The sequence below is a fragment of the Pezoporus occidentalis genome, unplaced genomic scaffold (genome assembly GCF_034315485.1).
Source record: "Pezoporus occidentalis ecotype Australia unplaced genomic scaffold, CSIRO_AGI_Poc_V1 ctg461, whole genome shotgun sequence".
Classification (NCBI taxonomy): domain Eukaryota; kingdom Metazoa; phylum Chordata; class Aves; order Psittaciformes; family Psittacidae; genus Pezoporus; species Pezoporus occidentalis.
Window position 1 is genome coordinate 10,174 of NW_026915793.1, and position 16,526 is coordinate 26,699.

At 50.4% G+C, this 16,526-nt stretch overlaps 1 protein-coding gene across 1 annotated transcript; it reads right to left on the bottom strand.

The window, feature by feature from the left end:
* Positions 1-1,344: 1,344 nt before the first annotated feature.
* Positions 1,345-15,644, bottom strand: LOC134172670 (leucine-rich repeat and fibronectin type III domain-containing protein 1-like protein). The gene is made up of 3 exons (XM_062635998.1): positions 15,551-15,644; positions 3,041-4,435; positions 1,345-1,789 (listed from the first exon to the last, which is right to left on the bottom strand). The coding sequence occupies exons 2-3, from the start codon at positions 4,414-4,416 to the stop codon at positions 1,345-1,347; spliced, it is 1,821 nt and encodes a 606-aa protein (XP_062491982.1). The 5' UTR covers positions 4,417-4,435; positions 15,551-15,644.
* Between the last annotated feature and the right edge of the window lie 882 nt (positions 15,645-16,526).

Here is a 16,526-nt window from a genome sequence, read left to right on the forward strand (position 1 = left end):
GTTATCCTTGCGTTATCCCAGCTCGGCCCTCGGGAGGAGCAGGAGCTCGCTCCAAGCCTCTTTATCCCGAGCTTCCAAAGGAAAGGAATCCCTGAGGGAGCAAGTGTGGGTCCAGCCCGTGCGGTGCTCCTGGGGAGGACCATGGGGCTGGGCCTGGTGCTGCTTCAGCATCACACATGGGGGGGGGAAGGACCGGATTCCAGCCACGCTATTCCCATCTCCCGTAGGCAATTCCCATGTCCCATAGATGATTCCCGTTCCCATAGACAATTCCCATCTCCCATAGGGAATTCCCATCTCCTATAGACAATTCCCATAGACAATTCCTGTGCCCCATAGACAATTCCCTCTCCCACAGACAATTCCATCTCCCATAGACAATTCCCATAGAGAATTCCCACCTCCCATAGGGAATTCCCATCTCCCATAGACAATTCCCATCAAGAATTCCCATCTCCCATAGGGAATTCCCATCTCCCATAGACAATTCCCATCGGTAATTCCCATCTCCTGTAGATAATTCTCGTAGACAATTCCCATCTCCCATAGGGAATTCCCATCTCCCATAGGGAATTCCCACCTCCCGTAAACAATTCCCATCGACAATTCCCATCTCCCGTAGGGAATTCCCATCTCCCATTGACAATTCCCATGGAGAATTCCCATCTCCCATAGGGAATTCCCATCTCCCATTGACAATTCCCATGGAGAATTCCCATCCCCCATAGGGAATTCCCATCTCCCATAGACAATTCCCATCGATAATTCCCATCTCCCATAGACAATTCCCATGGAGAATTCCCATCCCCCGTAGGGAATTCCCATCTCCCATTGACAATTCCCATGGAGAATTCCCATCCCCCATAGGGAATTCCCATCTCCCATAGACAATTCCCATCGACAATTCCCATCTCCCATCGACCATTCCCACCTCCCATAGACAATTCCCATTGATAATTCCCATCTCCCATGGGCAATTCCCGTCTCCCATAGGGAATTCCCACCTCCCATAGGGAATTCCCCCCTCCCGCAGACAATTCCCTCTGCTCCATCCCCACCCATGCAGCAGAGCCCATCGCCCACCCAAGGCCCCACAAGCGGAGGCTCCGCTCGGAAGGACCTCTTCCATCTCCCACGTCGAGCTTTAATGAGCGCGGCCCCAAAAGCGCCCCGAAAGCAAGAAATGGGGGGGGCCCGGATTAAAAAAATACTCTTTTTAAACCCCATCGACTCTTAAAAATAGACAAGAATCAGCTTAAAATCCAACCACCCCCCCCCCCCTTTTCTCCCCAGCATCCCGACGCGGCGCCGGCATCGCCATCGGCATCGGCGCCCTTCCGGCCGTTAAGGCAACGTTTCCATTGTCCCAAAGGCCACGGTGCAATCCCCCTCGCTCCCCGTTTGCCCTTGCTGGAGGCTCTCCCGTGGGTCGGGCAGTTTGGCTGCGGCGCCGTTGGTTTGGGAGCAGCCGTGGGTCACGGTGGGCGCCTTGCTCTTGGCGTGGTGGTTGTAGACTTTGTACTTGAGGAGGAGGATGAAGATGAAGACGAGCACCGAGGCCACGATGATGCCGCCGATGACGATGATCATGGTGCCGCCCAGGAACTGAGCGTGGAGCGAGCGGCACCGCTTGTACTCCTCTTGGGTGGTGAACCTCACGCACCCAACGGTCCTCGTGGCCGTCAACGCCGTCAAGCCGTCGTCGTAGACGGCCAAGACGCAGAGGTCGTACTCGCGCCCTGCAACCAGATCAGCCAAGAAGAAGGATTTGCTGGAGGCCGGGATCATCCTGCAGGAGAAGAAGGAGCGGGATGAGCCGCGGCGGTCCCGGTGACGGGAGAGCAAAGGGCAATGGGTTTCCTCTTCGCTATCCCGTGGCGCGATGGGTTGGCGGCGGTAGGGTTGGCACCCAACCGTTGGGCATGGGGAGGCGGGGAGGGGAAGGGGTGGCAGCGGTAAGGGCTGGGGGAGAAGGGTGTAGGGGGAGGTATGTGGGGATGGGTGTGTATAGGGGTGGGTATATAGGGGTAGTTATATGGGGATTGATATATAAGTATATATAGGAATAGATATATAGGACTGGATATGTAAGTATATATAGGAATAGATATATAGGACTGGATATGTAAGTATATATAGGAATAGATATATAGGACTGGATATGTAAGTATATATAGGAATAGATATATAGGATATATAGTATATATAGGAATAGATATATAGGAATGGATATGTAAGTATATATAGGAATAGATATATAGGACTGGATATGTAAGTATATATAGGAATAGATATATAGGACTGGATATGTAAGTATATATAGGAATAGATACACAGGAATGGATATATAAGTATATATAGGAATAGATATATAGGAATGGATATGTAAGTATATATGGGAATAGATATACAGGAATAGATATACAAGAGTATAAGTATATATGGGAATGGATACATAGGAATATATATACAGGAATAGATATATGGGAATATATATATAGGTATATATAGGAATGGATATAGAGGAATATATATACAGGAATAGATATATAGGGATACACAGGAATAGATATATAGGAATAGATATAGGGGAATGGATATTGGTGACTCTCTATAGGTATATATAGGAATGGATATAGGGGAATGGATATGGAGGAATTAATATAGAGGAATGGATAGAGGTGACTCTCTATGTAGGTATATATAGGAATGGATATAGAGGAATGGATATGGGTGACTCTATAGGTATATATAGGAATGGATATAGGTGACTCTCTATGTAGGTATATATACAACCACTGCCCCCCATTCCCTCCTTGGATGGGTGCAGGAGGCAACCACTGCCCCCCATTCCCTCCTTGTTGGATGGGTGCAGGAGGCAACCACTGCCCCCCATTCCCTCCTTTGATGGGCGAAGGAGGCAACCACTGCCCCCCATTCCCTCCTATATGGGTCCTGCTTGCAAGGCAGCTGCGGTTGGACCGAGGATGCCTCACGAGAGCCTTCCTCCCAGCGCCCCAAAGGCACGAGCAGGCTTTACCTGTACACGAGGATGTCGTCGGACGAGCTGTTGTACTGGATCTGGTACATCCGCATGCCGGGGAGGTGATGCTGGGAAGGCCACTGGATGAGAGCGGAGGAGGAAGTCAACTCCGTGACCACCACCCCCTTGTCCTGCGGAGCCTTCGTTTCGTTGGGAAAGCTCGACTTGGCCGAGATGAGGATGTCCGAGGCGCCGGGCTCCGCATCCTTCTCGCAGTTGGTGCTGTTGGCCAGGTTGGCGTACGGGCTCACCAGGAGCTCGACCGGCGCCGTCGACTCGCCGGCGGCGTTGGACGCGATGCAGGTAAAGGTGCCTTTGTCCCCTAGGGAAGCGAGCAGGATATCCAAGGTGCCGTTCTCGTAGGAGATAGTCCTGGATGTGTTCGAGACCAGCTTCCCATCGGGAGCGATCCACCGGACGTAGGGATCGGGATCGCCGACGGCTTTGCACTTCAAGGAGATGCTTTGGCCTTCGGTTGCCGCCAGCTTGGGGGTGCGGTGGGTGATCATGGGGGGCTCGCACACAAACTCCTCCTCTTTGATGGACCAGAAGTACTTGCCCATGAGCTCCGGCGGGGAAGCGCAGGTCTCCAGGTCGTCCTCCCTGGTGAGGCGCCTCAACCACACGAGCTCGCAGTTGCAATGCAACGGGTTCCCCCCGAAGCTGAGCACCAGCGACGACAACGGCGAGCCCTTGGATTTGGTGTACACGGGTATCCTGGAAAACAAGGGGTCCGGAGGGATCTTCTTCAGCTTGTTGGAGGTCATGTCCAGGCGGGCGAGCTTGTGCAGGTTGGAGAAGATCCCTTCGGGCACGGCCTCGATGAGGTTGTGGTCCAAGCTGATGGTGTTGACGTTGGAGAGCTTGGCGACGGTCTCCCACGGGACGTGGACGAGGTTGTTGTAGGACAGGTCCAGGTCTTCGATGGTCTCGATGAAGTCGTCCAAGGAGCCGGGGGAGATGGAGCTCAGTTGGTTGTTGCTGAGGATTAAGTGGCGGAGGTTGATCAAGCCTTTGAAGTGGTCTTCGTCGATGCGCGTCAAGCGGTTGCTGTCCAAGTGCAAGGCGTGGAGGCCCTTGAGATCGAAGAAGGCGTAAGGCATGATCTGACTGATGGTGTTCCTGGAGAGCGTGAGGTGGATGAGGTTGGTCATGTTGGCAAAGTCCTTCCTCCGCAGCGTGGTGATGAAGTTGTCCATGAGGCGCAGCTCCGCCGTGCGCCGGTCGATGCTGGGCGGCACGAAGAGGAGCCCCGTCTTGGTGCACAGGATGGTGAAGGATGGGGAGAGGTTTTGGCACATGCAGCGCTTGGGACACATCATGGCCTTCACGGCGGTGCTAACAACCAGCAGGGAGACGACCAGCCTTTCCATCGTAAGCTGCGCAACAGACCTGGGGCGGGAGGAAGGAGAAATGCGCGTCAAGAGAGGGGGAAGGAGGAGAAATGAGGGGAAATAGAGGGGAAAGGAGGAGGAATGCATGGAAAGAGAGGGGAAAGGAGGAGAAATGCATGGAAATAGAGGGGAAAGAAGGAGGAATGCATGGAAATAGAGGGGAAAGGAGGAGGAATGCATGGAAAGAGAGGGGAAAGGAGGAAATAGAGGGGAAAGGAGGAGAAATGCATGGAAAGAGAGGGGAAAGGAGGAGAAATGCATGGAAATTGAGTTGAAAGAAGGAGGAATGCATGGAAATAGAGGGGAAAGGAGGAGGAATGCATGGAAAGAGAGGGGAAAGGAGGAAATAGAGGGGAAAGGAGGAGAAATGCATGGAAAGAGAGGGGAAAGGAGGAGAAATGCATGGAAATAGAGGGGAAAGAAGGAGGAATGCATGGAAATGGAGGGGAAAGGAGGCGAAAGGCATGGAAATAGAGGGGAAAGGAGGAGAAATGCATGGAAATGGAGGGGAAAGGAGGAGAAATGCATGGAAATGGGAAAGAAGGAGAAATGCATGGAAATAGAGGGGAAAGGAGGAAATAGAGGGGAAAGAAGGAGAAATGCATGGAAATAGAGGGGAAAGGAGGAAATAGAGGGGAAAGAAGGAGAAATGCATGGAAAGAGAGGGGAAAGGAGGAGAAATGCATGGAAATAGAGGGGAAAGGAGGAGAAAGTCATGGAAATAGAGGGGAAAGGAGGAGGAATGCATGGAAATAGAGGGGAAAGGAGGAAATAGAGGGGAAAGAAGGAGAAATGCATGGAAATAGAGGGGAAAGGAGGAGAAATGCATGGAAATAGAGGGAAAAGGAGAAATGCATGGAAATAGGGGGGAAAGGAGGAGGAATGCATAGAAATAGAGGGGAAAGGAGGAAATAGAGGGGAAAGGAGGAGAAATGCATGGAAATAGAGGGGAAAGGAGGAGACATGCGGGGAAATAGAGGGGAAAGGAGGAGAAATGCATGGAAATAGAGGGGAAAGGAGAATGCATGGAAATAGAGGGGAAAGGAGAAAATAGAGGGGAAAGAAGGAGAAATGCATGGAAATAGAGGGAAAAGAAGGAGAAATGCATGGAAATAGAGGGGAAAGGAGGAGGAATGCATGGAAATAGAGGGGAAAGGAGGAAATAGAGGGGAAAGAAGGAGAAATGCATGGAAATAGAGGGAAAAGAAGGAGAAATGCATGGAAATAGAGGGAAAAGAAGGAGAAACGCATGGAAATAGGCCTTAGGAATTGGTCTACATCAACGTTTTCAATGCAAACTGGAACCACCTTCCGAAGACCACGATGGATTTCCCTGCTCATCCCAACTTGGCTGGTTTTAGGGGGAAGAGCTTGGAGTTTGGCTCTACTCCCCATGACCAGTCCATAGGTCCATAGGTCATGCTGATGCCTCCGAAGGGCAAAGAGGAGGCCAAGAGTTGGTGGAGATGGCCTTGAACGCGCACCAAAGGGGGAAAGAGAAGACCCAAGCCCCTTGAGCTTCGCTTCAACCTTGGCCAATGGAGGATTCCGAGGTGTTTGTGGGAGGACGACACAAGAATCGAGCCATAAAAAGGCCATAAAAAACCCCAAAACATCAAAAATCCCCCTTGGAAATGAAATATTTTCTATTACAAATTATCTCAATAGGTAAAACCTGCCCCAAAATGATGCTTTCAAGGCTCCTCTTTGCCCCAGGAAGGCCTGGACCCCTGGGAGAGCTCGTTTCTCTCTATGACAGTGAATTGCACTGATTGCAGCTGAGAATGAAGAGCTGGGGGTGGTGGGATTCAGGTTGGGGGGGGGGTTTGCAGCCTTCCCACACAGGCAAGGCAGATGGACGGGCATTTGGCAGCCTTCAACAGAGAGTCTATAATGGTGCGAGCATCTGCTATGGGGGAGACAAAGCCCAGCCCCCCGAAAGAGCCTTGTGGGGGGGAAACGCTCCCGATCCCATGGGGAAGGAGAGCAAAGGGATGGAAAAGTGGGGATGGAAAGGGCAGGGAGATGGGTTGTGTCCTGCCAATGGGATGAAGGCAGGGGTGGGGTCCTGCAACAGCATCCGAAACCAGAAGGGGAGAGGGAAATTATATATATATATAAAATCATAACAAATAGAATAATAAATGCATATAATGATAAGAAATCTGATAATAAATATGTAATTATAATAAATTAATGATAAATATATAATTATGATAAATAGATTATATATTATAAATGATATAGATTATAGATTATAAATGATTAGAATCAATAATAAAAATAATTATACTAAATATAATGATAAGTATATAATTATAATAGATATATAATTATCATAGATATATAATTATCATAGATATATAATTATAATAAGTGTGATAATAAATGTATGATATATGATGCTCATCCAATGGGATGCTGAGCGAGCACGTAACCCAGGAGAACACCAATAGCTCCTGATGAAGTGTAAATGGGAATGGGAAGGATTCTATTCCAATGAGTGATAAAGGGACGCCGAGATTTACTCTACAATGGCCCCACCACAGTGCTGCAAGTGGGGTCTCACCAGCATGGTTTTATGCTGCTAATAGTAGTCCCTCATTGCTGGTTCTCATAGATGGTCCCCATAGGCCTCGTAGATGGTCCTCATGGACCTCATAGATGGTCCCCATAGACCTCAGAGATGGTCCCCATAGACCTCATAGATGGTCCTGGTAGCTGGTCCCCATAGCCCTCATAGATGGTCCCCATAGACCTCATAGATGGTCCCCATAGACCTCATAGATGGTTCCCATAGACCTCATAGATGGTTCTCACAGATGGACCCCATAGACCTCATAGATGGCCCTTATAGACCTCATAGATGGTCCCCATAGACCCCATAGGTGGTCCTCGTAGATGGTCCCCATAGACCTCATAGATGGTCCTCATAGATGGTCCCCATAGACCTCTTAGATGGCCCTTATAGACCTCATAGATGGACCCCACAGACCTCATAGATGGCCCTTATAGACCTCATAGATGGTCCCCATCGGTGGTCCCCATAGACCTCATAGATGGCCCTTATAGACCTCATAGATGGTCCCAATAGACCTCATAGATGGCCCTTATAGACCTCATAAATGGTCCCCACAGACCTCATAGATGGCCCTTATAGACCTCATAGATGGTCCCCATAGACCTCATAGATGGCCCTTATAGACCTCATAGATGGCCCTTATAGACCTCATAGATGGCCCTTATAGACCTCCTAGATGGACCCCATAGACCTCATAGATGGCCCTTATAGACCTCATAGATGGCCCTTATAGACCCCATAGACCTCATAGATGGCCCTTATAGACCTCATAGATGGCCCTTATAGACCTCATAGATGGTCCCCCTAGACCTCATAGATGTTCCCCATTGATGGTCCCCATAGACCTCATAGATGGCCCTTATAGACCTCATAGATGGTCCCCATAGACCTCATAGATGGTCCCCATAGACTTCACAGATGGTCCCTCCCTGCTGAGGGACCACCGCACCATTGACCTCCGATCTTCCCTCTCCTCCTCCCATCAACCCCGACCCAAGGAGCCAAATAACCCCCATTTGGCCAGCACTTCCCCAGAGCACATCCGAGGAGCATCCCAGTTCCTTGCACGTTGGGATGGGGAACAGCACCTCCTGCCCGACCTCGCCTTGATGCTGCTCCGTCAGCCCGGCTCCAGCATTCCCAATGGAGAAATCCAAGCAGCGAGCTGGAAAACATCAACCTCGGGCCCTCGAGTGCAGCTGCATCAGCAGAGGTTGGTGCTATCCTGCTCCATCAGGCCTGCATCACAGCGGTGCTGTGCTCAAAGCATCGCGCAACGGAGCCCTACCTGGGCTTGGCTTTAAGGAGCAGGGACTCCGAAGCTCCTCCTTAAAACACCACCAAAAAGGACCCTTGCCAACGGTCACAAAAACCCCAAAACCCCACGTTTGTGCCCCAAAGAAAGACATCGAACCCCGACCCCAAAATCACTGCATCTTCACAAGAGGGGATGGGGATTAAGGAGCATCTTCCCTGCCCTTCAAACCACAAAGCCAAACCCTAACCCAGATCAGACAAGGGATGCAGGGATCCCCTCTTCACACAGGAGCCGATCTGCATTTGAAAGGCAGAGCATCAAAGGGATCAAGATTCCCACCAGGAATAGCATCCTCCGGGCCCTGTATCCGGCTCCCTCTATCCCCATCCTCCTCTGACCCACTTACTCCTTGGGAAGAGCGCTGCAAGTGCATGGACCCACATGGACCTTCTATGGAAGCAGCACAGCATCCGTGGCATAAAAGCATCATCCTACAGGTATTAAGGTTTTGCCAAGCCTTTTTCTCTGTTTCCATCCCTTTTCCCCCCTGACTTCAAGTCATTTGGGGCTAGGCAGAGGGGCAGGAAAGGACCAAACCCCATGCATCGGATGCTCCTGACCTCGGGCATCCTAAGCTCCCCCTAAAGGAAGCTCTTTTAGGGGTAAAACCTGCCATAAAGGCAAACTGCCATAACCCCTGGATTCCATCGATCCGCCACGGGAATCCCGACCCAATAATCCCCATTCCCATGCAAATACCCCTTGGAAACACAAAGGAACCCGTGTCCATCTGCATGCAGCCCTGGGGCATGAGGGCATTGGGGAGCTGGGATTTCTAAGGAAGCATTGACCCTTAGGAAGAGAGAAGGAATAAAAAGCTTTACCATTTAGGTGCTGCTTGATGCTCTGGCATCTCAACTTGAGAAGAAAAGACCCATAAATCTAACCTTTGTATCCACCTGCCCCAAATTCACCTGAAATCAGGCTCTTTCAGCCCCCCCAAAATCGTTCTTTTACTTAAAAACACCCCAAAACCACCCAAGCCAAAACACCCCCAACCATCTGAACCTACGAACGCCCACTGAGGGGTTAATAGAGAAGAGAGGATGCTAACACTAAGTAGGACAAATAGAGACAACGCTGATGATGCCCTGATTTAATGCATCGTGTTTCATCCCAGGAAGGGGAGAAATGTGCCAACACAGCACAACTGGGAGCTCTATAATCACCTCGGTGTCGGGTAGGGCTGCTGATGGCGTCAGTAGGATTTGGGGGTGCTCTCAGGTCTGTGGCTTCAGGCATAGAAATGGCTGTGAAAAGAGGGGGGGGAAGGCAAATCTGGCTGGTTTCTAAGTGCTAAGAGGCTCCATTGACATCTGAAGGCTCGTTGGAAAGCACAAGTCCAAATCTAACCCTCTTATCCTCCTGTACGCGGCCATGGGATAAGGGGAGCGAGCGATGCTCTTCGACATTACCCATTGGCTTCGCGCCATAGATATTGAGGGCCAAAACCCATTTGCAACCCATTTTTGGCACCAATCCTGAGGTTTCCATGGAGCAAAAGCCCTTCAGAAAGCCCCTGTGAGCTCCCCACAGCGTTACGGGCTACAAAAAGAAGCAACTTTGGGTGGTTGGAAGAGGCTTCCTCAAGAGAGCATCCCCTTCGAGAGCGCGTTCCATAACCACTGCTCAGCCTCCCCACCTCCGTTGTCAGCTTTCGAAGCATTAAATGCAATGGAAATGATGTTGCCCTGAGCACCCTTGACTAATGACACAGAATAGGCCCTGAGAAGCCATCAGGGGGGACAAGAACCACTCCAAGCGCCCTTCGCTGTTCGCGTTTCGGCGTGGAAGGAGACCCTATGGAGGGCACGCTCCAATGGAGGCAATAAGCTGAGGTTTAACCAAAGCTCTCATGATTGTGTTGAAAATAGAAGGCAAAAAAGGGTCAAAATCAGGTGGTTTTGAGCCATGGGATGGCTCTCGGCCCAACGGCATGGCTATTTCCCACTCGATGAGGACGTCATCCATGGCACCGCGCTCCGTTGTTCCAGCTGGGAACAAGGAACGAGGCCATGCCTTGAGGCTCTTGGGGTGGGAGGAGGAGGAAACGGGCCCCATTCGAGCAACAAGAGCAGGGAACAAAGCAGGTTGGGGATGACCTTCCATTGAGTCCAACCGAGTCCGTCGCTCAACTGCGTCGCGGAGGACATCGCCGGCACGGCGTCTGGGGACATTGAGGTGCTTTAAACCCATCGAGAGAAGGAAATGGGTGTTGGTTCAGCCCCACTTCTCTCCCATAGCCTGCAAACCCTTGAGGGAGGGAGCCCTGGGGACATTGGGTAGAGTTCATGGTCATGAGCTCTTGTCCACGCTTGGCTTGCGCTCCAAAAGCAGCGTTTCCCATCATTATCGATCAGGCAGGAATACAAGGGCCTCCAAAAGCAATGTTTCCCATCATCATCGATTAGGAATACCAAAGCCCAACACAGAGCAGAGGTTTTAACCTGTTTCGTGCCATGAATCCATAGGGATTGCAATGGGAGCTCCAAAGCACACCGGGTCTAACCCCCCGATCCCCGTGGCTTCGGTCACGACCTAAAAGGGATGAGCAAAGGCCGAAGTGCTTTCAAAGCCACTGAAATGAGGGGAAATGCCCCTTGTGAGCATAAAGATGGCTTGGGAAGGTGATTGAAGTAGGCCAGCAGCACAAAGAGAGACTTCAGCATGAGCGTGGAAGGTCTTCTTCCAATAGGAAAGGTAGGCTGCACCTCCAGCCCCACCATGGAAAGTCTTCTTCCAATAGGAAAGACAGGCTGCACCTCCAGCCCCACCTTATATATATATATCCATTATATTATTGTATATAATTATATATATCCATTATATTATTATCTATAATTATATATATCCATCATATTATAATTATCTACATATCCATCACATTATATAAAATTATGTATATTCATTATAGTATATATAATTATATATTATAAAATATTATATTAAGCATTATTATATTACTCTCATTACATACTATTTCTATTACATTATATTATTAATAATTACATATTATATATCCATATATAATTATGTATGTTAGCTATCCATATATAATTATATATTAGACATCCATATGTAATTATATATATTAGATATCCATACATAATTGTCCATATTGGATATCCATATATAATTATATATATTAGACATCCATATGTAATTATATATATTAGCTATCCATATATAATTATCCATATTAGCCATCCATATATAATTATATATATTAGCTACCATATATAATTATATATATTAGACATCCATATGTAATTATATATATTAGCTATCCATATATAATTATGTATGTTATATATCCATTTATAATTCTATATATTAGTTATCCATATCTAATTCTATACATTAGCTATCCATATATAATTATATATGTTATAGATCCATATGTAATTATATATGTTATATACCCCTTCCATAAAGCCAGAGCAGAACCCCCATCACCCCTGTGCTATGATCCAGAGCTGCCCCCCAGCCCCTGTGAAGAGGAAGGCACCCATTCCCCCCCCAGCCCTCCTCTTCCTCTTGCTTGCCCACCATGGGTGCTTGAAGCCAAGCTGAACCAGCGCCCGGCTGAGGTTTCCTCCTCAATGGATGTGATTCCCATCCCAAACCGGGCTCCCAGAGCTCATCCCAACTGAATCCGCTTCCAAACCCCAAAGCGCATCCATGTGGGAGCCGATCCCACCTCACATTAGACAGCAAGGGGGAGAAAAGCAGGGATGAAGCCTGGGTTAGGGATAGGGATAGGGTTAGGGTTAGGGTTAGGGTTAAGGATAGGGATAGGGATAGGGATAGGGTTAGGGTCAGTGTTAGGGTTAGGGATACTGATAGGGTTAGGGATAGGGTTAGGGATAGGGTTAGGGTTAGGGTTAGGGTTAGGGTTAGGGTCAGGGTTAGGGTTAGGGTTAAGGATAGGTATAGGGTTAGGGTCAGAGTTAGGTTTAGGGTTAGGGTTAGTGATAGGGATAGGGTTAGGGATAGGGTTAGGGGTAGGGATAGGGATAGGGTTAGGGTTAAGGATAGGGATAGGGATAGGTTTAGGGTCAGGGTTAGGGTTAGGGGTAGGGATAGGGATAGGGTTAGGGTTAAGGATAGGGATAGGGTTAGGGTTAGGGTTAGGGATAGGGTTAGGTTTAGGGGTAGGGGTAGATACAGGATTAGGGTTAGGGTTAGGTTGAGTTAAATAGAGGATTGGAAACTGCTCTGAACTGTCTGAGAATGAACACTGGGAATGGAGATGAGAGTGGGACAAAGGAAGCTCTCCCAAATCCTCCTTTTTGGTACCCCCGGAATTGAGCCCTCCAATAGAGACAATAGGCCCAAGTTTAACCAAACCCGCCCACTTTTAGTCTTTAAAAGCCTGCCTGAAAGCAATTGGGTGGCCCAGAGCATCCCTAAGGGTATCAGTCACCCAACTGTGCAGGATTGCCCTCAGCACACATAGGACAGGGCTCCGGGATCCTCCATATCCAGCTGGAAGGGCCATTGTTATCCATTAGAAGTGAACAGGCACTGATTCCGGAGCTGCTCTGCTCCATAGGGAATTCCTGGCCCTTTGGGGCTCAGGGTTGTCCCTTTGCTCACCTAGAACAGGGTTGAGAGTGGGGCAGAGGAGGGGAAACAACACCAAAGGTGTCATAAAGAGAGGTGAACCAGTGCAGCTCCTCTCTGGAGGGGACAGGGAGCAGAGAATTCCCTCTATGGGATCCATAGGGAGGTTTCCTCTGTTACAGGAGGAATAAAGCTGATTTATGGCTCCTTTTTGCTCCATTTTCCAAAGTTAAAGGAGAAATCTCTGCCCTGAACCGAGAACTCCGATGGTCATGGTTGAAATGAAGGGATGGGGATTATATATATAATATTATTAATAACATTACTATATATATAATAATATAATATATAAATATTATATTATTTTCTTATATTATTATATACATAATAATAAATAATAATATATAATACTATTATTATATATAATAGTATTATATATAAAATAGCATTTGATATATCTAATAGTATATATATCATTATATATATACACAGTCATTTAATACCTACTGGGGATTATATATATAATATTATTAATAATATTACTACATATAATATTATTATATTATTATGTTATTTTATTAATATTTTATTATAGAATCATTCTATATATTACGATATTATATCTATTCTATATCATTATATTATATGCATAATAAATGATACTATTATACATAATAGCATTATATATCTATCAAATGGCATTATATATATATATAATAGTAGATGTATAATTATACATACACACAGCCATTTAATTCCTACTTAATCCAAGGCAATTGCCCGTTCTTTGCTGGCTTCCATCCTCAAGCAGGAGCAATCCATCATCCTGATGGGGCCTGATGGGATGCCAAGCCGTTCCATCCCCTCTCTCCATAGGGAACCCCACTCCCACCTCCCACCACCACCAGCCCTGGTGGGTAGAAGTCCTTGGAAGAGATGGGAATGGCTCCCCATTGCCTTTCCAAGGCATGGGAATGGGCCGTGCTCATCTCCGGCGCGAACGCACCCGCGTCCTGCTTGGAGCATCCTAAACGCACTGCTTCTTCCCAACGCAAGGATCGGGCTTGGCGATGGGTGGCTCTAGGAATGGGGTGTGTGTGGGGGGGTGATGCCATAATGGGGTCCTTGCTCCCTTTACAACGGCCTTGGGTGGAAGCGGGTGACCTTGAGGTCCTTGGGAGCATCAGAAGAGGCAGAGGATGGGATCGTCCCTTGGGAAAAGCACGGATCCAGCGCTCAGCAGCCCCGTTCCCGAGCGCACAGCCCCGGAGCCGGGAGCAGGATGGGCCCTCTCGTGGTCAGCGCAAGGTAAGCAAGAAGATGGGGGGGGGAAATGCTGCACTGCCTGCGGCGACGCTGGAGTCACCCCGCTTAGCGACGGGGAAAGGCAGGGACGAGCCGAAAAACAGCGCTTTTCACCCCAAAATAAGGGGGAAAAGGGGAGCCGAAAACCAGCGCTTTTCCCCCCAAAATAAGGGGGAAAGAGGAGCCGAAAACCAGCGCTTTTCCCCCCAAAATAAGGGGGAAAGAGGAGCCGAAAACCAGCGCTTTTCACCCCAAAATAAGGGGGAAAAGGGGAGCCGAAAACCAGCGCTTTTCACCCCAAAATAAGGGGGAAAAGGGGAGCCGAAAAACAGCGCTTTTCACCCCAAAATAAGGGGGAAAGAGGAGCCGAAAAACAGCGCTTTTCACCCCAAAATAAGGGGGAAAGAGGAGCCGAAAACCAGCGCTTTTCACCCCAAAATAAGGGGGAAAAGGGGAGCCGAAAACCAGCGCTTTTCACCCTAAAACAAGGGGGGAAAGAGGAGCCGAAAACCAGCGCTTTTCACCCCAAAATAAGGGGGGAAAACGGGCGGGTTTTGGTGAACTGGGGTCATCCGGCGCAAATAAGCTCGGCGCTGAGCACAATCCCGCCTGGTTTCTGGTTTTTTAAGGCTAAAGAAGGGGGTTTTAAGCCTACGTGCAAGAGTTTTCAATCCCAGCTGCTGAGCGCTAACATAGGTCCATGTGTTGAGCTCTGCTCGGAGACGATGGGGCTCTTGTAGGGCGAGCCCTCCCTTTGCCAAAGCACAGACCCACATCCCAAGGGGTTTCTCCCTGCTCTCCATCCGGCTCCATGGGCTCTGCCATTCCCGTCGTCGGGAATCACCTCCGCCAGCCTCAATGACACAGCCGGTCACCCCCGGCGCTGACTTGTAGGCAGCCGGCTGCCAGCCTTGCATTGGATTGGAAGGGAGCAGGGAATGCTGCCCGCTTCCATAGGGAACGCAAACCGGGATGGAAGCATCCACAAGCACCTCATCACCCCCCCCATACACACAGACACACACACCCCACGGAGGGATGCTCCTCGCTAGCAACCCCCGTGCCTTGCAAGCATCCATCCCCTGGATCTCCGCAGCATTCCAGCGGCTGGGAAGGGTGGATCCCGGCCTCGGGAAGCGCGCTCCATGGAGCAGGGCGGTGACACTGCAATTTATCACCCTAAGGGCCGGCGGTAGAGAAGCAGCGCTGAAGGGCCCCGGCTCCGCAGGGATGCGATGGGAGGATGGAAGTGGGGGGGAACCGCTTGCTCCCCCCCATCACCCCCTGCCCCATCCCGCACCGCGATGGGGGCCGGTAACGGGGACCGGAGCCCCCGCGCTCACCTCTCCCGTTGCGAGCCTACAGGGGCGGCATCACCTCGGCTGAGCCCCCCCCTCCGCCGCCGCCGCCGCTGCCGCCGCCGCCTCCATCGCCGCCGCCGCCTCCTCCTCCTCCTCCCATGGTCGGTAACGGCGGAGCCTCCCGCACCGGCGGAGCCGGGCAGCGCCGCTGCCGCAGGGGCCGCCCCGCCCCGGCTCCGCGCAGCGGCGGCGGAGGAGGAGGAGGAGGAGGAGGAGGAAGAAGAAGAGAGGAGGAGGAAGGCGGCTCAGCCCCGCCCAGCCCCGCCCGATGGCCGCAGCCCCGGTGCGGAGACCGGAGAGGGGGAGATGCGGTCCTTGCCCCAGTGGTACCCACGGAGCATCCCTGTGGTCCGGTGTTGGGATGCAGGGAGCAGCATCCCCAGTGATGTGGGGAGCAGGGAGGAAGATGCGGTCCTTGCCCCAGTGGTACCCACGGAGCATCCCTGCGGTCCGGTGTTGGGATGCAGCATGAGACCAGGGAGGGAGATGCGGTCCTTACCTGAGTGGTACCCACGGAGCATCCCTGCGGTCCGGTGTTGGGATGCAGCATGAGACCAGGGAGGGAGATGCGGTCCTTGCCCCAGTGGTACCCACGGAGCATCCTCGTGGTCCGGTGTTGGGATGCAGCATGAGACCAGGGAGGGAGATGCGGTCCTTGCCTGAGTGGTACCCACAGAGCATCCCTGCGGTCCGGTGTTGGGATGCAGCATGAGACCAGGGAGGAAGATGTGGTCCTTGCCTGAGTGGTACCCACAGAGCATCCCCATGGTCCGGTGTTGGGATGCAGGGAGCAGCATCCCCAGTGATGTGGGGAGCAGGGAGGAAGATGCGGTCCTTGCCTGAGTGGTACCCACAGAGCATCCTCATGGTCTGGTGTTGGGATGCAGCATGAGACCAGGGAGGGAGATGCGGTCCTTGCCTGAGTGGTACCCACGGAGCATCCCTGCGGTCCGGTGTT

What these genes read in the sequence shown, in the direction of transcription:
- LOC134172670 (XM_062635998.1), bottom strand. Translation starts at nt 4,416, where the DNA reads ATGGAAAGGCTGGTCGTCTCCCTGCTGGTTGTTAGCACCGCCGTGAAG. An exon ending in GACGACATCCTCGTGTACAG is followed by an intron (nt 1,790 to 3,040) that starts GTAAAGCCTGCT and finishes CTTCTCCTGCAG; the next exon opens with GATGATCCCGGCCTCCAGCA.